At 40.1% G+C, this 23,758-nt stretch overlaps 1 protein-coding gene across 1 annotated transcript in view; it reads left to right on the top strand.

The window, feature by feature from the left end:
- Positions 1-23,245, top strand: part of LOC104543828 (corticotropin-releasing factor receptor 2-like) — an 80,979-nt gene extending 57,734 nt beyond the window's left edge. The window contains exons 6-9 of the mRNA XM_010188523.1: positions 3,831-3,984; positions 6,131-6,191; positions 12,012-12,084; positions 23,140-23,245. Of these exons, the coding sequence (XP_010186825.1) occupies positions 3,831-3,984; positions 6,131-6,191; positions 12,012-12,084; positions 23,140-23,229 (378 nt within the window). The 3' untranslated portion in view covers positions 23,230-23,245. The remainder of the gene's footprint in view (positions 1-3,830; positions 3,985-6,130; positions 6,192-12,011; positions 12,085-23,139) is intronic.
- Positions 23,246-23,758: the final 513 nt, after the last annotated feature.

Below are 23,758 nucleotides of genomic sequence, written 5' to 3'. Positions count from 1 at the left end.
GGAAAGCATTGATTCCGGAGGGCAGTATCTCCATGAACACGGTACAGAAATATTTGATTTGGCTGTTGAGGCTCTGAGTCTGCTACTCTGTGGATACCTCACAGCCTAGAGACTCTCAAGAAATTAAGAAATAGAGCCTGAAACAATACAGGTTTTGCTTGTTGATATATTCTGGGGATTTTCCACAAAATTCTGTTTTTCTGCTCATCCCTTCTTCACTCTGCTGGCCTTGAGGATGAAGTTCTGTGATATGGGCTGCATCCAGCAGCAGCTCCCTGTCACTGGCAGGGGTGGCTCATTCCTCCAGGGACCCAAACGCTTCACTCCAGCTCCTGCTGCTTCTTTTGCTCTGTTCCTTTTCTTGATCCCTTGGTGGGGACTGAACCCTTGGACACTGAACCCACTGAAATTGTGGAGAACTAACCCAGCCAACTAAAAAAGCAAGGAGTTTCCTGCTGGTGTAGCTTTCTAAGTCAGCTTTCTGATGGGTGATTGAGTCAGAGACAGTTCAAGAGAGCAGAGAGATCTACGCGATGGAAAATGGGAAGGCTGAAGGAAGCAAGAAGTGGGGTATCTTCTCTGCATGGCATTGAGCACTCTTGAGAAATGCAGCATGTCACCATGCTCCCATTTCTCTTACTCTTCCTGTTATTTCTTGTTCACTTAAGTAGCTCCTAGCTGCAAGTGCTTGACTGAGTGAAGCCATTGAATCAGTCACTATGTAAGTACTGTAATGCCCCCAGAATTTAGGTACCCAGCAGTCCCAATAATACAAGAATTTCAGATTGAAAGTATCCACTCCAAAAGAAAAAGCATTCTTCTTTATTTTCTTGAGGAATAATTTTACATTTCCTTGATACATAGTCCTTTTTTTTGTAGTCCTTTGTCAAGTTTTTTTTTACTTTTCTCTTTTTTTTTCTTTCCCTTTTAATATTCTTATAGTGAAGTACTCTCCTTTTAGGGCTGTCCCCTGATATTTACCTCCATAATTAGGGAAAAAAGTGTGTTACAAGCACACATGGATACACACACACACACCATGTCCCCATTATATTTTCTCTCTTTGGAAAGCAGGTGGACTAAAGTACCTATAGATTATAGCTATAGCTGGTATCAGTCAATGTGACTCCACTCATGTAGGAACTGTAGATACTGAAAACCACCCCAGGAGCCTGGTTATCCATTCATTTTAATGCCAGCTGGGCACTCATCATCCTTCATTAACTTTTCAGATGTAGGATTTTACATCTGAACTTTAATCCCATAATTTGGGAAAACAAATAGAAAAGTCATCTGAACATAGATAAAGAAGTCATCTATGCATAACGCCGTATTATTATTCAATCAGCTGCTCCTTTGAGAAGATGTAGCTTCTGTTAATTCACTGTTTGCTTTGTCTGTGTTCCTGACATTTTTGGAGTGCTGAAGGTGGTGGTAGAAGAGCTTTATTGTTGACATTTCTTTGCTGAGTGTTTTACCCTCATTAAAATACTGCAAATCTTAATACAAATTTTACATTTATTTAGAAAAAATCAGCTGGAGTCAGGGACTCAAATGCCTTTTAAAGTGTGACAACAAAGTGCCAATGAAAATATAAAACTGCAAATCTAAGGACGGCTCCTCACATGTATCAGTTTTCAGTAACTCATCATTTCTCTGCAAAACACTGCAGTCTTTTTGGAAAGATGCTTTATACAGGCTAAGTGATAACTTCATTATGTTCTTATTGTGGTATAAGTCAGAGTCAAAATAACACCACTAAAATCAATGGGAGCAACATCATTTATGCCAGCTAATGATGTGATGTCTTCTGCTGATCAGTAATAACACGGTTACAGGAGCATCAAGGACTGAATGTCGAAACATTTTGCATGAAGTTATAGTGCTTATGTTAATAAATCAAGAAGGGGAATTGCTGAAGAAATCTGGAGCCTAATGGTGGATACATGAGGGGATCAAGAATCCTCAGTCAAATAAATTAAATGGTATAAATTAATGAGGACTGCTAATTAGGTTTATTATTTAGTAATAATAAACCCACAGTTCCAAAAGGAATTGCTCAGAATTCATTTTACTCTGGTTTCCTATGGAAACGATGCAGAGGGAGATCTCACCACCATCATGTGTATTTGTCTGTACCTGTCACAGTATCTTCCCCATCCGCTGGCCAATTCCACTCGGTTCTGACACAGGAAAAACAGGCTCAGCTATAATTATTTTTTATAGGCCTTGTGAAAATGGGCAGCTGTGGAGGGGACAAAACCAGTGTAAGTGTTGCAACTGAGAGAGAGGGGAACAAGAGCCTGGACGTTATATCAGAATTCACATGAGGCTGAGGCCACAGGGAACGATCATGTTCATACCTTCAAAAAATCCACTGTGAGACTTAGAGTCTTTGGAAACCTAGCCTTACTACTCTGGGGGTCCATCACAAATAGAGCCAAAATAGTTGTTTGGTGTTAGCCAAAAATAGGGTGTGGTTTGGGGTTTATTTGTGGTTTCTTTTGCTCAGGACAGAATGAGAAAAAAAACTACTTAAACAAAGCTTTGAAAACAAAATGTTTCATCTTCTTCTGAGTTGTTTTGGGTTTTAATCCTGTTTTAAAGATGAAACCAACCCAAATTTCAAATCCTAGTGAAATAATACAGAAATAAAAGCTTTCACACATCCAGAAGATTTATTGTGTTTGTTTCAGCTCAATAAACAGGAGTGATCACAACTGGTGAACGGGCTATCATTTTGTAACTGTGTTTCTCGTCCAATATATTCACAGAATTTTGCTGGGTTTGATAGTGCATCTGCTGCTCTGTTGGCTGTCTGGAGATCCTCAATACCTCATGCAGATGAAGTCTGAAATAAAATTAACTGAGGGCCCAAAGTTTCAAATACTTTAGTAGAGTTAATTAAAAGGCTGGAGAATGGCGAGACCAAAGTGACATCAGTGATAGCAGCTAACATAAGTAATTAATGTCATGCTTCAGGGAATACGCTGAATGCCTGCTTGGTCAGAAAGACGTTTTCCCAGTCTTCTGTGTGTAGCACTATGGAAATTACCATCAGCAGTTACTTGTGATTTAGTGATGGGATGTTACCATCTGCCGCTCTGTAGCTAATTGTGCAATCCACAGCTGTGCTCCCACGACACAGCCACCAGGAGAAGATGCCTTTACTGATACACTGAGCCTGGCCAGAATTTCCCATTGAAGTTACAGCAAAATGGCTTAAATGCTGAAGCACTAACGGCAGGAATAGAGAAGATGAAGTAACTGATAAAAGCGTATCTTTAAAGTCAAATATCTTTTTTCTAAATGTCAGTGGTGCTCATTCCCTTCAGTGGAAATGAAGCAAGACTTTGACATTAACTTCTATCTCCTGTTTCCTTTGAATGGCTCAGAAGGTGGGTTATGCTGCCTAAGATATGCTTAGACTTCTATAAAGTCATCCTTGGGTATGACCCCAGGCTGTGGCTGCTCCTCTCTGAAGATCACCTGCAGTCCAGTGACCTGCCTCTTCTTGTCTTCCTTCCACACGGCTGCTTCTCAGACTGCTTGCAGACTGCTGGTGTGGATATGCCACACGTTGACTTTCCAGACATGCTCAGGTATGGGAGATCCTCCATATTGTGGTCAAAGCCAAACCTCAACAGAAAGTCACAGACGTAGCTATGAATTCCCAACAGCACCTAAAATTTTGGGATTGCAAGTACAGGTATAAATCTCTATCCCATGAATGTATTCTACCATTGATTTTTTAAAGGAAGAACAACATATAGAATCTTTTAAACATTCTCATAATGATTTTAAAATGTTCTTTTCTGTTTCCTTCGCAGCCCTGGTGTCGATGTATTACCACTGTCTACAATTATTTTGTGGTGACCAACTTCTTCTGGATGTTTGTGGAAGGCTGCTACTTACACACAGCTATAGTGATGACTTACTCCACAGATAAGCTGCGGAAATGGGTCTTTCTCTTCATAGGATGGTGTAAGTGACTTATGTATTTAAAATGGTGTTACGTGGTACCTGGCATTAGAGAGATAAAGACGAGAGCAGCAAGAATAACTTTAAAAATCCCACTGTGGTGAAATCTGACATTCAGACCTAGTTTTGACAGAGCATCATGAGTTCAGGTTTAGTTCTTCACTGTGGTGATAACATAAAGCTTATAGGTTATTGCTGGATTTATCTTCTTCATTTAAATCCTCAGGCACCTGGTGTTAAGGAAAGAAAGAGAACTCCCAGGCTCAGCATTTTGGGAATGCAGCAGTTCATACTGCATCCCTTTCACTTTGATTGGCATAGCAGTGATCACAGTCCCTTATACACCGCTGCTCAACACAGTGTGAAACAGGAAAGGCACTGTCCATGCCCTGTGGACCACTCAGGCTCAAGAGACACTTCTAAGTGAGCAGCTGATTAGAAGAGAGGCCTAATTATCTGCCAGTCCAACCTTACAGCAGTCTTTTGGACTGCTGAGGGATTTGTCCTAGAAACCATCAGTCACATGGCATCTTTACACCATTCTTGTGGATACTCAAAGGCAGAAAAACAGCTCATTGCATGCCCTGTTACCTCACTTCTACTGTGTCAGCCTGGGCCACAGGCTGCTCCTTTTCCCCAGCTGCATCAACATGAGCTGGTCCATCAGTCCAGGTTGGGAACCGACTGTCAGAGTCCTCCTGAAAAGAATTTAGGACTTGCAGTGGATGCAGGCTGAGTATAAGCCATCAGTGGTCAGTTTGGAGTCTCTCAGGTCAAAAGAGATGTGGAAAACCTGTGTATTATCCACTAGAAGGCTGTCGATATGATCAGGGATCTAAGGACATGGCCTGTGAGGTGTGGCTGAAGGACCTGAACTTGTTTGATCTGGCAGAGAGGAAGCTAAGGAGGGATCTATTAGGTACCAAGAATGATTTGAAAGATGATTACAAAGGTGATGGAGCCAAATTCTTCTTGGTAATAGCAGATGTTATAAGAAGAGGCAATGGCCACAAATTGCAGACCGTGAGGTTCCAGTTGAGCATTAAGAAAACAGATGATTTACCAAAAGGGAGTGCAGCACTGGAACAGATGACTTAGAAGCTGTGTAATCTCTGACCCTGGAGATATTGAAAATTCATCAAGGCTAAACCCTGGCTGAGGTGGGATAGTGTTGATAGTTCTGCTTTGAGCAGGAGATTGAAACGGATACCCTCAGAGGTCCTCTCCAACCAACATATCCATGTATTGAACTTGACCTGGAGAGGTTTGGCAAGACAAGCCTCATGTGGTCAGCTTGTTCGCTTGAATGTGAAATCTGAGGTCAAGCAGAACTAGTGAATTTGGCATTTCTTTTCTATTGAAGGAAGACAGGTAGAAAAAAAGTCACAAATATTTTCTTTTCTGAAAGTAGAATGACATTTTGATCGGAAATGCCTTTTCCTCTCAGAATTGAGCAGGTGTAATTGAATTGCAGTTCTGACGGAAGAAACAGCCTTTAAAACAAAATATGTCATTCAATCCTGAATCGAATGGGAGGAAAGAGGAGTTGTAGAAGAAAGAAAATGTTTATGTGGGGAATTGATTCAATTTTTCTTTTCAATATTTCTCAATCTTCTCACCAAACTGGAAAATCAGCTGCTCACACAGCTCTCCCAGAGCCCCTGCTGTGTTGTGGTTCTCTTTCCACACTGCTGCATCCCTTTAAAGCCTCCGGTTTCCACAGAAGAGGCAAGAAATGGGAAGTTAAAAGGTGCGTTAGATACAAGGCCATGCTGACTCCTACCTGAGGGCTTAAGTCGTGTCACTTCCAGTGCTTTCCAACTACAGGAAAATGAAAAGGGACCAAAATTGCCTTTAAATCAGCCAAAATTCTTCTGATCGCTGTGCTGGTTTTGGTTGGGGTAGAGTTAATTTACTTCATAGTAGCTTGTATGTGTTTTGGATTCATACTGAAAACAGTGGGAGTTTTTATTTTTACATATAGAGGTCATAACATTTGTGATGTCTCAAGGATACCAAGATAGAACCACTTGTATTTAGAGTTTTCCAGGTCCTTAACCAAGACACTCCTCACACAGATCAGAATCTACGTTGGTAGTATTCATGTGCACATGGGTTGTGTTTAACTCCTGATTTTTTGCTCCTACAGGTATTCCTTGCCCAATCATCATCGCCTGGGCCATTGGCAAGCTTTATTATGAAAATGAACAGTAAGTGATGTTAACATTTGTGTTTATGTGGCTCTCTAAAACAAATAGAGAAATGCTGATAGGCTAAACTGGTAATTTAGAGATGAGGCTGACTGATGCGAAAGAAGAAAGGTCAGATCACCTCCATCTAAGTCCAGACCATTTCAAATTTGAGAGCACTACTGGAGTCAACTCCTGAAAATACCTTTCCCAAATATCCTTGTCCAAGCCCCAAAGCTCTCCTTTGGTAGCTTTATACATGATTTGCAGTCAGGGTAATCTCCTTCAATGAGAGTTTTGCTTGAGTAAGACCTTGGTAGAAACTACAGTTGAGTCGTTAAGGATTTCTCCTTCTGGGTGTGCAGAATTCAGTTGATGGTCTGCCAAGAATAATCTTATGGCTGGAAATTTGGCATTTCTGTTTCTGGCCTTTCCAACTGGAAGCAGTTAGTCCATGAAATTGAAAAATAAGGGAGATAAAAGAGTAGTTTGGGAATTTTCCCCCTGATATCAATACTGGGCAGATATAGCTCAGCTTGTACTTTTCAACTAGTGTTGTCTGTTACAGCTCCTTTCCCTAACCTTAAGCTAATTCTTTTCTCCATGGATCTGTTTGTTGTATGACCACAGTTTGTCTATAGTGCATCTGACTAAGTGTAAGTCTCTACCTTGTAGGTGTCACCATCTGCACTACTCTGTGGTCTCTTATGATCAGCTGTGACCAGTCAAAATAGTAAACGCAGTCTGGGGTGCATTTCATCTCATCTGGAAGGATGAGATGTACAAAGTACATTGGATAAATTAGACTTATATGCACTATTTCTTCTTTCTATAAGTGAGATGGATAGGATGACTGGCTGAGCTTTGGGCATGCATGCTGTAGGCATGGGGAGATTTCTGTTACGCATTACTAAGTTCCTCTTCTCTGCTCTCTACAAACTGTTGAACCCAATCTCTTCTGTAGCTTTAATGGTGACTTTGAAGGCAATAATCTCATTTCCAGGAGTTACACACATCGGCAATGAGACAGACACCCCTTCACTGAAGGAAAAGTGTTATCCCATCCCTGCCTGCAGTGATCATACCGGAGAATTCGTACTGTAGTCTCAAAATGGCCACAAAAACTTCAGTTAGAGGTTCCTGTTCCTTGGGTGTCCAAGTCTATCAGGCCTGGGACATCACCTCAGATCATCAGATTTCCCTAATTTCTGTGCTTACAGACCTTGTTTCTGGATGGGTAAAGGATCACAACATTCTGGGTCTGCTTCATGGTCAGGTTGCTTGTAGTTTGTGCCTTGAACAAGTCAGGACAACCTGGCAGCTGTCTCATTGTGCTGAAGTGGGACTTTCAGCTCTAAAACTAGACTTGAAATAACAGCTTAAACGGCACAAAACTAAATAATCAAAACTTGTGTCTTGAAACCTGGAGAGGCAAAGCACCACATGCTTTAATAATGGTGATGTTCATTAAACATTCCTGTTGTGAGGGAGTTCAACACCAAGCTTTGCACACCTCATTTTGGAAGACTGCTCATCACTCCCAAAAGAAATAATGGAAAGTAGGACCCCTGACAGAAACATGCCACATCATCTGCTGGGTTAGCATTTGGATGTGGTATGCAGAATATCCAGGCTGTTCCTGTTGAGTTTCTAGCCTCAGGCTCTCTGCCTTGGGTGGATTATCAAATTGAGCTTGTGCTTTTAAATCCATGTCAAGAACAAACCCATATAAATCATAGACATCATTTGCCTCACACAGTTACTGATAAGAGACATGCCAGGTTACTCTGCATTGACCCAGGCAACTAAATAGATGCCTTTGAATGTTTTCACCTTTCTGCCTTTAATGCTGGTGTTTGGCTTGCAGGGAAATGTTCACATACATCTTCACTGCACATCATAGCCATGTGTGTATTTAACTTTCTTATGGGCTATTCTCCTCTCCAGTCCATCAGCCACTGGGACAGTTTACACTAAACTTTGTGGCACTTACAAAATCCTTTCTCTGTGCTGGGATGACACAGAAATGACGCCTTTAATTTGAATTCTGTAAGTGTGTGCAAATGTAGACAGTTGAGATAAAAGTAATCCTTGGCTTTGAGAAATAATTGCTGTCAGGATACTGGAGCATCTCTTATGCACGGAGAGGCTGAGAGGATAGGGAGTGTTTAGGGGGATTTCAAAAGGTTCTTATCAGTGCTTATAAACATCTGATAGGAGGGTATGAAGAAGCTGGAGCAAGACACTCCTCAGTGGTGCCCAGTGATAGGACAAGGGGCAGCATCACTCACTGCAGATATCACTGAAACACATGAAATTCTGTGTGAACATGAGGAAACATGTACTCTCCTGCAGCTTCCAAGACTGCTTGGATATCCCAGCAGACAGCCCAAAATTCAGAACAAAATGGGAAACTCCTCTTCACCAGAGTATGCATTTGAACTGTAACTTAAGTTGTTTGGAGGTTGAACTGGAGTTCAAGTTATGTAGCTCATAATGGTTTTAAAACTCAAAATAGCACACAGGAATAATGGCGAGAAAATGCTTCAACCAGCTTCCTATTTTCTTCATTTTTGTTGTTATCAGAGACCATGTTCTGATATTGAGGCATATATAATTGGTTCTGTGGCAAATATCCTATCTGGGGTTTAGCAGTTCTTTAGCAAAATCTGACAACTCTGAAAAAAGTACTATTAAATCTCAATAAATGAACCACATAAATGATTAAGAGTTATTGTAATAGTTTCATTGATGGACAGTTGGTAAGGGGAAGAACATTGGTAATATCTAATTAACAGTAAAGATAAAACCAGTGTTGGTTTTTGTTATACAAAGAACTATCAGAGAAGCATGAAGAATATTAATTAGTGCTATTCACTGAAAGTGTGTTTACATATCTGAGTCTAATCAGAACTGTCTTCCTAAACCATCCTCTCCAATATTCGGGGAGTGTTTGTTTATTCTTTCAGTGGTAAAAAAAAAAAAAGAAAAAAAAAGAAAAAAAAAGAAAATTGCTTTTATTTCACTCAGATGGAATTAAAATTCTGATGCATTGAGTAATTTTCAGGGGTTTAGGTTTCTCTTTTTGGTTTTAAAGAAATGTGCAGTGATTATTTCATTGGAGAAATACTGGCTTATGTTGGATTTAATGTAAGGGCTGGCAGGCAGAATATTTTTCAATATATCAACTTAGGTCCCAGTTTGAGCAGTTAAACTGTAAATACACAATATAGCTAACCAAATGCGGACATACGTAATGTCACTGCTATAGCTGTCCCCTCACCCTTACTCACCTGATTTAATGGGTATATTGGATATGTTTAGATTGCAATGTATCTGATCTGATTTATAGCCTAGCATTGTCCTAGAAAAGCTGGGTTTTTTAGTCTCCACTAACTCCTGGAGCATCGAGCTCCAATGGAGATGCCTGTGTTGTAGAAGTTTACCTTTGGTCACAACCTTGTTCCCCTAAATTGTGTGAAAGTGTGTGTATACATGTGATGCTTCACTCAATGCAACTTAGGTCTAGTACTGGACTTGAGACCGTAAATGTCAGCATTTCGCTCTTCCATATGGTCTTAATTAAGCAATATTTAATTTCCAAAGACCAATGAGCAGCTTTTGCCCTGGAACCTCACTTGTGCTCTACGAGCTCTGTTCCATATTCTGTGATTACTTTTTCTGGTCCACTAAGTTCTGCCACATGCCCCAGCCTATTTCTTAATCCCTCTGCTAGATTCCTCTGCTGGAACAACCAGCTTCCCAGAAACTCCTCTTTAATAGCTCTTGGTTCTCTGAGTTTCAGGCAATATATAATATTTCTCAAAAAATATTCTTCAAAAACCTCTCTCAAACGTAGGTCTTGCAGGTTCTGGAGAGTTGCATTTCCTTCCTTGGTATATCTTGCCATTCATTTTTCTTCATATCTATTTCTGTAAAAAAAAAAAAATGATCAGTTTCCTTCATTTAAGGCTGCCCTGGGGATCCTTCTTGCATGATAACTTGGCTGCAGGAAGTTCCTTATTTCAAGTCTCGCTCTCATCACCAAATTTTGGAAGATTAGTTGCAAAAATATCATTTTACACTCATTTGCAGTTAGTGCACCAGGGAATAACAGACATGTTTTAGATTTATAAAATATTTAAAGCTCTCTAATTTATTTGGAACTTAAAAGACGTAGAAATTGAAACAAGAGAAGGCAAACAATTGTGTGATACTGCATTGTGTTCCTAGATATCTGCTGCATATCTCAATATTTCTGTACATTCAGTTCGGTAAGAGCATTTTGCAATGGGCAAACACATCCTTTTGTTTTAGCAAGCAACACGTTTTGAAAAAAGGTTTTGGGGACATTATGTGATTCAAAATAATTCCATCTGAACCATAGCTTTCCTTATCTCTGTTTGCTTTGGACTTGTGCGGCTGTGCCTTACAGACTGCAACCTCTTTGAGGCAACAAGTATTATTTCTTGAATGCTTGTAAAAGCATCAGTCTGCACTCATCTTCATGTGCTCCTTGGCTCAGGAATTACCCTTGCTTTCAAGTCTCCACTAAGGTTATCTTTTGTCACAAGGCAAACACTGGAAAGACATATTTTTTGCTCTGTAGACTTTTATGTGGTATCCACAAAGGGGAAAAAACCTCTCAGAACTCCAAAATCTACTTCCTAAGGTGTCTGGAGCTCCAGTGACCTAAACATTAAGGCATTATGATAGCAAAGTTGCCTCTGCTTGGTGAAACCAGGACCCAGACCATGTGGCTGTGTCTTTAATATTAAATTAGCTGGGCCTGGAATTGTTGCTGGGACTGGAGTCCAGATCACATGGAATAGTTCACATCCTTATTATTAAACCCTTGTGGTCTCCAAATCAGGGTAGCTGCAGTTCGTAGACTGTTGGGAATGTCCTCTGGCTCGTGCTAGCTCCAGATTTGTTCCCCAGGAATAGTTTGGGAGTTGGCTATTGTTTGGCCTAGGCCAAATGGTGTAAATGATTGAGTTCAGGCCTAAGCCTGGCTTCTTATTCTTTTACTGACATAACTGATTTCTTATGCTTAGTTAAGTGGATGAAGTGAACACCAGTATGTGTCACTGAAATCACAGGCTTAGTCTGTTGTATGGCACAGCAGGGAGAAAAACGCTTGTAATAGTGGAAGTTAAAGTCAAGCCAGCACTCAGTCACTCTTGATATATCCAGGCTGTCTGCTAGTTTTAGGCCCCTCACTTTACCTCTGCTTTCATTTAGCCTAAGTTGATTTCCTTTTGCTGATGTTGGATCAGATATTTGCTACTTTCAAATGATGTACTGTACTGTGTGCTGGATTTGGTGGTCACCAGCTTGGTTCTAAGTCAATGGGATAAACTCCTTATTCATCCAGTATCTTATTTAGACAGCATTTCCACACAGCTTGAGACATATTTACTGTAAATAACAGCCCTTACTAGGGCTATAAGAATTGAAGTGTTGTTGGACACTGCACTAGAGAATAGATATTTTTCCTCACAAAGAATATTTATTTCATCCTTTTTTCAGACCCAGTGGGACACATCTTCTGCTATCATCCTTGTAGCAGGTTCTCACATTTCTTGGAAATATTTACATGGGTAATAGCCAAAAACATAGTGGGATCATAACTGGTCTAATGAGAGGGGAAAATGAGACTCAGATCTGTGTCCAAATAAGATGTGGCTTTGTAGCAGAAAACTCAATCACTTGCTGATTATGTACATGATTAAACGACTCAGGGAATAAAAGGACATCTCTCTATGGTGCCTTTAATATTAAAATCTAAAAGAAGTGCATTCCCCTTTATAATGTGTTTTCTTGTTTTGTTTCTTACAGATGCTGGTTTGGAAAAGAGCCAGGGAAATATATCGATTACATCTATCAAGGGCCAGTGATTCTTGTTCTTCTGGTAAGCATGTATGTGGGTGGGAGGACACCGCCATCTCCCACTGAGGGATAATTTGATAAGCTTCTGTGATGTTCCACATCTACTTTTATGTGAAAATAAAACACAAACAAGGTCAAACATCTTCAGCTGTTCTCTGAAGCTGCCACTGTAGCTAACACTGCAAGTCAGAATTGCAGTGATCTGGTTTTGGCTGTTTCCTTGACCTTAGGCCATTCTTTTCTCCTCCCTCTGTAATGCTGTTTGCCTTCCTTTGTGCAACATTTTGAGATAGGAGAAGGAAAAATGTTTAAAGCCAGGAGGTACATTGCGATATCTGCTCATCCACTTGAGGCTCTTGAGAACTAGGGCAATTGCACTATGCACATTGATTAGTGAAATGTAGTAATCGTGGTAAGGGTTTGCATCTTCTTGTACAGTCATCTACATCTTACTCATCCCCATCATTGCTGTGTGATTGTTTGTTAGCTTTCCTGTTGTTAGGTTTCCCTTTCAGTGCTGTGTGCTGTTAACAGCCTGTTTATCTGTTTACCCTGTGCCAAGCAATAGCAGGCAGAGGAAGAAAGAAGCTCATTCATAAATGATTTTGAGCTAAACTAAAATGCAAGGATGCTTTCCCAGAAAACACTGGGTGCGGATGGAAAAGATCAATGCTATTAGAAAGGATAATGCTGAAAAACCCAATTCTGCTCTTCCACCTTTTTGTGGTAAAAGCCACCAAGGAAGAGCACGGATGTCCTAACAGAGAATACACAGGACTCAGTGGGGTCCCCTCTCCTGGGGAACCAAGACTGGGAACAACTGTCCCTTAAACCACTCCAGCACCCATGGAGGAGGCGCAGATGTTCCCAAATAGGCAGCCCCCACTGCCAGCTTTTTCAAGGCTAAGAAGCCTCATGTTCTCACCTTGTCAGTGCTGTGCCTTGCCTGTGATTCAGCAGGGAAAAAAGCTTCTTTGTTCCCTAGGAAGGCAGCTGCTAGTCTGAATGTTTCCTAACCTGAAATCAGGAGAGTTAATTTCTGTGTTAATTGTTAAGACACAGTTAAAAGACCATATTGTGTGTAGTTGAAAAGAGAAAAAAATGTAGGAGGAGTATTTTTTATGTAAAACCTATTTTCTTTATGTTCTAAGGAAAGAAATAAAATTGATGTGATGCACACAATATAATTGTGTGTCACAAAGGGAGTCATCCCAAAAACACAGACAACCTTATAGTAAATTGACTCACTGCTACAGAGACTAACTCACAAACAAATCCTATTTACACACCACAAGGTAGCAAGTTTCGAACACTTGGAGTATTTCGTTTTCACATCATGGCCTAGAAGTCTGTGAATCTACCATAACTCCTTTAGTCAACAAGATCCATAAAATCCTTGGATAGCATTTCTGGCAGATACCATAGGTAGCTTAGAGTCATGAAAATAGCTTTGCTCATCTCAGAAGAGCATTTTATTTATAAAGATCCCAAAGAGGTACAGAAAATGGAGGTACAGTTGGAGGCTGCCTCTTTATATACAGGTCATTATGTCTGCCTCTAATTTAGAGCAGCCTTGAGACCCCTCTAAACTGAGCCAATAACTGTACTGCCCTCAGCTGGCATTGTATGCTGAACCTTTCTACATTGGCCTGCACTTGAGCTGTAATTAAAACACTAATGAAATAAAAGCACTGATTGCACTGTGGGGTGAAAGCAGCTGATACAGTTTAGAGAAGTAACATAAGGGCAAGCCCTTCCTCTCCTCTCCTTATGGTTACTCCCATCAGAAAGCACTGCTGGGTGAGGAAAGAGCTCTCTGGAAATATAGCCTAAGAGTCAAATTTGAAAATTCCTGTTCCAGTGCAGTACTGTTTGCTAGAGTGTGCCACCTCCATTATTATTTTTTAAATGACAGTTGTGTCTTGTGCTTATAATTAAAATGCACAACTCCTCAGTGCGTTAAAGCAACTTGACAGGCTCTTTTTTTGATCCTTACATGAATAAAGTAAAATACTGAATAAAATAAAATATATAATGTATATAATGACTCAAGTATATAATGATTCAGGCATCACTTATTACTGGAGTTACTGCCTCTTTCAAGGGTGCCATGAGAGAAATGCTAGATTAAGAGCACTGAAGTATGGCATCTGCTATGCCTTAACATAGATGGGGACAACATGCAGCTTTCTTTTTCTGTCTGGTGAACTGTGGTCACCAGAAAAGGAAGACACAAAGATTTCAAAAATAGTGTAAATGTGACCTCTTTCAGTCGCACTTAATGAGTTGGATTTGAACTTAATGAAAAATTGTTCAACTGAAGTTCATGTTTTATGAAAGAACTTACAGGACAATGCTGTGTACTGTTGGAAGGGTCAAGAAACATGAATATCACCAGAAGAAAAGACTAGAAGTCAAAAAACTTGATCAAATTACAGGTCCCGACCACATGCAAGCACTCAGCCTGTGGCAGTTAAAATTGGTTTCATCTACCACAGTTAGTGAAAAGCCAGGTGCCCAGTGTAGAGCTCAGCTGAGTTTTGGTTACCTGTTAGACAAAGGTATCATCCCTGTGTGCTCTAGAGGCATCGTTACACCAATCAGAGGCAATGTGATTAGAGTGCTCTTGTTGGTAAATATTCTTAGTTCCAGAGAGATGAAACCTGCTTCTCAGGATACCAAGTCTCTCTAAAAGATAAGAGGATTTTGTCTGTCAAAAATTATTTCCACTGGCTTTGATTTCTCATTTCCTTGCCTCTATGCATTGAACTGCTGCGGCACAAGATAGCGTAACACCAAGAAACAGGTCATGCAGGAGTTCTGAGTCTCACTTGGAAATGCAGACAGCCAAAAATAAAGCCCTTTGAATCATGATAGCAGTCCTCAAGTCCATCTTTAAAGATATTATTCACTGTTATATCTCAGAGTGCAAAGTCTTTGAACAATGCAGGAGAGATTTGTTTGATTGCTTTCCTACTTCTCTTTAGAAGAAACTTGAACACTGACTTGGGCTGAAATCAGGGAAACAATTTCAGAGACAATTTCAGAAACAATTTCAGAGGCAAAGGGAGCTGGATCTAAATGGTGATGCTGAGTATGGGGTGAGAAACCTGTATTTTTATTGACAGAAAGTGTGAGGGAGAAAATGTAGGTAAATCATCCTTCTTTGTTTCATTCCTGATTGGATTTTGGCTGGAATATATCCCAGGAGAGATACAACTCTTCAGTACATCGAATGCTTTGAAATTCACTTTCTGATAGCACTAGAAAAATACACTCTGAGGTATTTTCTCTTCATATTAGTGATTATTTTTTTAATCCTTGTATCTCTCCTCGGAGTGGCATAACCAAGTTTTAATCACACATCCCTCTCTGACGGTAAAGAAAGGGCAAAGGGTTGGAAACACATGCCAGGGAACTGAATTTCAGCTTGATTTTATTGAGAAAAACACGTTTTTATGTGCATTTTTAAAGTAATTCCTGTCAAAGAACTGATGAATCATGAAAACACAGCAAGAACAGAGGACGAACTGCAGAAAACAGGCACCGGACGCAGTTAACTGAGCTGCTTTTCTTCGCAGTAACTACTGTTGTGAACTGAGCCCAGACATGAACTGCTCTGCAATATTTCTCAGAGCTAAAATTGTATTGAATTTTCAGTTATTCAAATGGGCAGATCAAACATTTGGTTTTTATTCAAACCTTATATTCAGTTTTAATAGATTATTTTTTCCCTTGTGCTTCATAGCTGAACATTTTTCTAACCTCTGCTTTTTGGGACTTGTTGAAAATAATTCACCCCAATCAATTAACTGCTGGCAGTTAAGTGGGTATGTGAGCTGATAGGAAGAGCTGGAGTTCACTTCTGTATCCGTCTTCATCAGCTATTTACTTTTGAACAAGTTAGATTGCTGCTCTAGGTCTCATTTTCCCCAGCTATAAAGCAAGCTTAATGATACTTATCTTCCTCTGCAAAATGCTTTGAGATCCCTGGATGATGAGTGCTGTAGAAGAGTTAAGTGTCCTCAAGAAGATGGGGCTCATCCTTATTGCAGTGTTGAATTCTGCTCAGCAGACAGCTGGCACGTGTACCGCAGGGGTCTTACGATGTGCTAAGCAGTAACGATGCAGCATTTTCATGATGGCACGATCAAAGCTTACCCCAGTGCTCAAGGTGTGACCACACAAATGGATTTTTATAGCAGCATCCTGTATTATTTTATTTTCTTTTATTTTATCAGTAATTTCAAACATTTTTTGTTTCCTTTCCTTGAGCACTACTGGGAACTAAGATGAAGTTATCAGGAAGTTAGCTAGTGTAATTCCAACATTTCTTTTGTGAATTAAAATACCCACAGCTCATAACTCTGCACGAAGAGTTAAGATTGCTTTACTTCCCCGTTGTGTTACCTTTGTATCATGTGTTTTCATGTGCCATGTTAGTGCCTGGTCACTTAGTATTGTGAGAAAATACAGCTCTTTGCAAGCAGCTTTTATTTTTTCTATCCTGAGTTACCTTAGTGTCACTACATATCTGTCAGCTTGCCTTTCATTCCCTTTTATAGATCACTAAGGTCTACATAAAACAGCCCAGATCTACTGGTAGCGTCTTTCCATTGAGAAAACAAACTATATATGTGTGTGTGTATATAGGTATAGGTATAGGTATAGATATAGATATAGATATAGATATAGATATAGATATAGATATAGATGATAGAGATAGAGATATAGATTATATAGATACAGATAATATAGATAGATTCCTGCCCTTTCTTTCTTGCATTTCTATACATGATGCTCTTCCCTTCAAACCTATAACAACAAAATTTCTACAGGAGCCTTTGTAGAAACAAATTCAGATCCTTTCCAGAAACAATGTCCCTTGTCCCCATGCTGACTCTTTCAGAAGACTTCCCAAACCATGTCATTCTTCCCCTTCACACTTTGTTTCTACAAATGCTTTTCTTTATGAAAAGAAGTGTTTGCAAAGACACTCCAGGTCAGCTTCAGTATGGGATATAGTGTTATCTCATATATAGTAATTGCTGGCCAATGTTCTGAAAGACCATGTCGTAGAGAAAGTGTCATTAAATATCTGACTTTGTTTAGCTTTCCAAAACCAAGACTGTGGAAGGATGTGGTGTTTTTTATGAGTACTTTACAGAGGAGAGTGTAGTTACTTAAGTTTAAGAGTATTATTGACAAAAAGGAAGTTATCATAAATTACCATTAAGATATTTAAGCTAAAATAACAAGACTTGTAGCATTCATAGAAGTAGGCTTCATTAATTGTCTTCAAATAAAAGTAGAGGAATAGTAACAATTTATTTAATATTGCCCACATATACAAAGGATGTTTCAATACAACTGTATGCAGTAGCTATAGCTACAGACTCAACCATTCTTCCCATGCTGTGTCCTAGTTTATCAGTGTAATTATAGTGTATACTGTCCATGCATATATTTTTTCTTGAAATATGCCGCTTTATGTTTTTGCATGATTACCCTAACGCCACATAGGTACTTACACTTCTGAGGAGCACAGCTGCCTTTCTGCCATCCTGTTACATACATTTTTTCCAACGTGACTTTAAAGGTATTTTTTTAGGGAAAGTAAGTTTATTAAGCACCTTCACCAATATTTATGGAATCCATTACCTTTACTAAGGTAAAATCCATAGTGCATCTTAGTCTTGATCTTCACTCCCTTTTGCTCAACTGTAATGCTCCACTCACAATGTTACGGTCCATATTGCTAAAGTTCCCTTCTTTTGATCTAAAAATGTGACTAAAGACCCCATGGAAGTTGACTTGACTGGGCAGTGACTTGCAGTGTGTCTCTTTAACAAAGCTTTTTGAATACAAGACATTTCAGGAGAGACAGAAGGAGCAGCACAGTAGCAAGAGGATCACAGAAGGGGTTATAAGGTTGGAAAGGTGGCTGTGGACATGCTCATGCATGTTGCAGGGCTCTAGTGAGGAAACAGCGTGATCCCAGCTAGGACTGGAGTTGTGTTTGGACTTGGGTTTAGGAGATAGCGTGGGCAAAGGCAAGGGTCTGTGTGCTGATGTGTAACGCAGACATTAGTTAAGGAAGGTGTCTGTTCATTTACCACTCTGTCGTTTCCCCACCAAAACACAACTCCATCCCGTAGAGTCTTCAGGACGTGTGGAGTCCTGCTCTGCTGGCTTGAAGAGTAGGCCTTTCACTGCTGCTCCAGGGAGTCTCTTCCACAGTGTCCTCAACCATCACCATCCACCACATTATGCCTCGCTCTTCTTAATCACATCTCGTTATTCCTGATCGGATTGCTTGTTCCAGCACTTTGCTGCATGCCAAAAGGAGTCATCATGGTGCCTGTGACCTTCGAAAGGAAAGCTTTTGTGCTAAAAGGCCCTAACTGAGAATCATGTCAGGACAGCATGACAGAACAATTAAAACAAGGCATTAATAAACTGGTAGAGTATTCATTTGAGGTCAGAATGACAGTATATAATGCTCCATCTACAATTACTGCTTTAATGCCAATTTGAGTTACTTAATCCTGGGGTACATTTTACCACATTGCATAAAAATGCAACATGTAAATAGCATTATATTTACATTTCCTGGGAGTGAAGAGAAGCAAGCATTCTAGGAAGCGCAGAAGTACAGACTTTCTGTGAAGCATAAAATAGCAGATATAAGCAAAATAAATACTAGTTGTCCATTAAACACTCAGAAGAGAAGAGCTTAATGACTTCTCATTTAAACTCCTGACCTTAAGGAAAACTGCAAAGAATCCTTCACAGTCAAAGTTCCCTCTTATGTGCATCTGGGAATATTTTGGCTATTTCATCTCACTAAGGGAGATAAATTTTCTTTCAAATGGAGTTTGGTTTTTGTGAAGGAAATTTTTTATAACCAAGATCTTTCACTGAGAGATTTCATTCAATAGAGCTTCTGGGATTTTTTTTTGTTCAGATTAGAATTGATCAGTGCCAAAACAGGTGGTCCAAATGCCTTTTGGATCACTAGCTTATAACTCCGTTTTGGGGCTCTGAATTTTCATCTTAATTTAGAAATGGAAACACTAAACTTCCGAAGCTCTGGCAAGATACAAAGACTTCTTTCCCATCTGTAGTTGGAGAGGATCTTATTCCAGCAATGAGGGTATTCCTAGCACATCATAAATAAAAGTAAGAGAATAAAAAATAGGCTGTTTTATTCTGTCTTCAACCTTTGGATTAATTTTTGTCTATCAATAAGTATCAAGGGAAAAACCCTTAGTTCTATTTTCCGTTATGAAGCAGAAAACATGTGTAAACAGAAATGAATAAAACTATCAAGTGAGATTAAAGACAAATAGAAAGGATGCAGTGCCTGTCATCATTCCTTCCCTTCCATGTCCATTCAGCAGTCTCCATTTATGGAACTGATGTGCAGGTTTTGCTAGAGCTGTCCAGTTCTGGAAGAAATTAATTTGTTGACTCAGAGCTCCAATAATAGCAAGAAAGTCCTTGACAAATAATTGTGTACTTTGCCAGATACAGTACAGAGGCTCTTTACTAGAAAAACTCATTTTGCAGTAGTAAGATATTTCTTCCTTTGAAATGCTACTCCATTTATATGAGAAATAAGCACCAGAGGCTTCATCTTCTTTGCTTGCAAATCAGAATCATTCTGGTAGTCACAGAACTGTATGGATTCTGTCCAGCTGAGAAAATAGCTCTATTTTCCTTTCAGAGACTTCAGCTTTTGCAGCCTGTGTGCAGCTGTGTCCCTGCTTGATTCTCAGATTGTCTTCAGTCCCAAATGAGCTCAAGCTGTCGTCCCTGTGAGCTGTGGTTATCAGACCCAGTGTGGACAAATGGACAATAAAAATCCATCCAATTATGCGGTGAAAATTGATCTTCAGATTAGACCTCTTCGAGTGCTACTAGAAGGTCCTACTGAGCCAGATCACTTTCTGGAAGGAAGAATTGTTCTTTTAAAAGAAATCATTATAATTGAACACACTGAAAGGTGTTTTCTAGTAGGCAAAAGCAGAAACAGGTAGTTTGGTGTTACCACATTCGCATCTTTTGCCTTGGATTTTTTTGTTTCCTAAGGTCTCCCTTTGAGAGGTTGTTGTATTCATGTCTTAAAGATCTCCCAGAGAAATCTTGATAGAAACAAGAGGGAATCCTCGATGTTGGTGTCTCAAAACATTTTTTAAGCTTTAATATAGTGTCACACACAGTAAATACAGCTGCATTCATTCAGTTCTAGCTCAGGTAGGATACTTGGGGTAGACCCATTCAGGGAGGAAAAGCTCATTGAGACAGAGATGAGTCTCTGATTCCTGGCTTTAGAAGTCCTCAGAGTTGCCTGTCACTGCACACTAGGACTCTCCCCTTGAGCAGTGTCTTTGAATGTTTGTTCTCACACTCTTTTTTTACACCTCAAGGTATGCAGGGTGAGCAGATGACTCGGTGTCAGGGCTGACGTTTGTCCTTAGGTGACTAGCAGGGCTTTGGTGTGCATTTTAAATAAATTTAATATATCTTAGCAAAGTATAATTGTGTGAGTAAATGTAAGGTCTGGAGTTTGGACCGGTTTAAACTTGGGACCATCCTTAATAATCCAGAGGATTTTGGAATCAGGTTTGCTCTTTGCACAGCAGCCATTTATGAGAATCAGAAAAGGAAATAAAACTCCCATGTCTGAGTTTGTCTCTGCAGTCAGGTAACATGGAATTTGGGATCAATTCTGGAGCCTTGAGTGAGAAGTGCGACAGATTTTCTGTTAATGACAGTTAATACTGTGAGTTAATAGTGTGAGAATGAAAAATTGATTTATGTAGAATAACAGTATTTCTAGTGAAGTAACTCCCAGACTTTTCAGCTAACAGTTCTCCTTCTGGACCGATTAATCACACCTCTGCAATTTAATTTCAAAGAAAATCATAGAATGAATCACAGAAACTCAGAATGGTTTGGGTTGGAAGGGACCTTAAAGATCCCCCAGTCCAACCCCTGCCATGGGCAGGGACACCTCCACCAGCCCAGGCTGCTCAAAGCCCCGTCCAACCTGGCCTTGGACACTGCCAGGGATGGGGCATCCACAGCTTCCCTGGGCAACCTGGGCCAATATCTCACCACCCTCATAGAATCATAGGATGATAAAGATCAATATCACTGATTTTTCTGATGCAGCCTGTGGCAATTTGAATTTCCAGTTCCCTGCTGTCACATCAGACTAGGACTTACAAAATTTGAGATGCTTTCTCCAGTCTAGCTCATGTTAATCCCATGTAATTAGTCCTATTTATATCTGGAACTTGCCCATGCCTAAGCATCTATAATTCCATCTGACACCTTCTGTTATGATTGCAAAAGTGGCAAGTTTTGGATTGGCACCTTTTTTGCCTCCTCAATAGAAGTAACTCAAACCTGGCTCTGAGCTGACAAAGCAGCCCAGGATTTGGTAGCAGAATTTCAGAGGCAGAAGTTTTTTTTCTGTAGGTGAAGGACACCCCCATCTACTTCCCTCTCAGCCTGAACATTTCTCTTTCTGCTATTGAGGAATGGTGCAGTCACCAACGTGAGGTGTTTAAGATTCCAGTCAAACCAGTGCTGTGAAGCTGGTTTTGTCTCTGATAAAGTGAGAGTCAGTTGACTTCAAGCTCTTAAATATGACAAATACGATTCTAGCAAGAACAAGTATACAAACTGCACTGTTTGTTTCTTATGCTCCCCGAGGCCCTTCTCTGCTAAGGAAATAATTTCAGAAAATGTCATATGTTGACTCCTAGAGCAGCATTTCAGTATCTCACATAATAATGTTTAATGTACTTGATTCCCAACGCTGGCAATCTCCCAGTATCTATTCAGGTGCTTATTGCACCATTTGTTATAAGCCATGTTACAGTAACCGCAGGGAAAGATACGATGGGTGCCAAGGTACTGTAATCACTGAAATATGCCACATTGCATGGAAAAATATAGAGTATATTTTAAGAGCACCTTTTAACTGGCAGCTCTGCTACAGGATTCATAAATAGTTGGAAGTCAATCACGGAACTGTTGCGTTCATAGGCTGCAAAATGCCAGGAGCCCTGGGACTCTGGAAATGCGTGTGAGAAATATCTTCTCTCAAGCTTAGGTTGCGACCTAAACGGTCCTGAGAGAACAGATCTGTACTTCTGACAGTGTACATCATCCAAAATCTTGAGATAGATCAGTGTGTTGCAAGCTACCCTACTTTATGTGTTGAAATCAACCCAAAACTTGCTCCTAGGTGCCAAATCCTTCTGCTGAACACAGTCTACAAATCAAAATATTATTTTAATTTATTTTTTCCTTTCCTGTTTACACTGAGAGGTAATTTCTGTAAGAAACTCACTAAGCAGATGCTACAACAGTAATTAGAGCAAATCTCAATTCTCAGCGGTGAGATTGTAACAGAAATAATAATTACCCAGCTCAGCAGATTAAAAAGGGAAGTGGCAAATCCATCATCTCACCTTTCAAAACAGTACCAAAAAATGGGCATTTTTCAGGTATGATTCATCTGCTCTGCTTTAAATGCCTCTTGTGGAGTGCAATCTATAGCCTCCACCAAATACAAAGAGAGTGCAGTGCTCACATTGAGCTCTCTGCAGTGCAGCTCCCTGCTTTGGGTCTGGGGAGCCCTACCTGGCCATTACCATTGCTGTGGGGTGTGAGGATGGTTCAACACAGCACAGTGCTGCCAGGTCTGTACAGGGAGTCTTGGATGAGGTACAAACAGCCAAACCAAGCCCACCCATAGCTCCTTGTAGCACCCAGGAAAGGAGTAAAAGGGAGTAAAAATAAGTTCCTTGCTGGAACCATTGATTTTGTACTCTGTTTTCATTGCTGTTTCGAAATCATTAATAGCTGTTGGATATTTGCTGCATAATCTGATATTTCTAGTAAAATCCTGAGTCTGTTGCAACCAATGTTAAAACCCAAGAGGCTGTTTTCAGTCAGATTTGAACTGCAAAATGTGCCTTTTATAGTGTATCACATCCCTTAAGCCACTGCTTGACTCACTGGTTTTATTTTTCCCTCTCTCTTCCTTCTTTTCCAGATAAATTTTGTATTCCTATTTAACATAGTTAGGATTTTAATGACAAAGCTGAGAGCTTCAACCACTTCAGAAACAATACAGTACAGGTAAGTCAGCTGGTGCTTCTTGCTGTTTGTGGTGTTGACAAACAACTGCCTTGCCTGCCCTGTCCTTGTCCCATCTTTGTATTCCCAAACGCCACTGTTGATCTCAGAGAGTGTCTTTCTTGCCCCTTGAGCTCATATAGTTCAAGTATTTATTTTTGCAGGCTATCCGTAAAAGCGTGCCTGCATTTTTTTTCTGTCCACTCCATTTCAATGTCCAAACAATGCACACAGCCTTGGGCAGGCACAGACACACATGCGCTGCCGCAGCCACCAGCCTCTTTACCTCCTTTGGGCTTGCACATGCCCCACACACACGTGGAATTTCCCCTTTCCAATGAAATCTTAAGGATTCGATTCCAAGGATAAGAACTTCATCGATTTCTGTATGTGCACAAGTATATGTATTGTATTATATCGATACATCATGGCATAGACCATTCTTTCAGCTAATCTGGAGAATCAGTGAAAAACTTTTCAGTCCCTACAAGGTTGCTTCTCTGTCCCAGTCTCTGGCTTTGGAGATGCAGAATACC

Source organism: Mesitornis unicolor, unplaced genomic scaffold, assembly GCF_000695765.1.
Source record: "Mesitornis unicolor isolate BGI_N332 unplaced genomic scaffold, ASM69576v1 scaffold42287, whole genome shotgun sequence".
Lineage (NCBI taxonomy): Eukaryota > Metazoa > Chordata > Aves > Mesitornithiformes > Mesitornithidae > Mesitornis > Mesitornis unicolor.
This window is presented reverse-complemented; position numbering and strand designations above follow the sequence as displayed.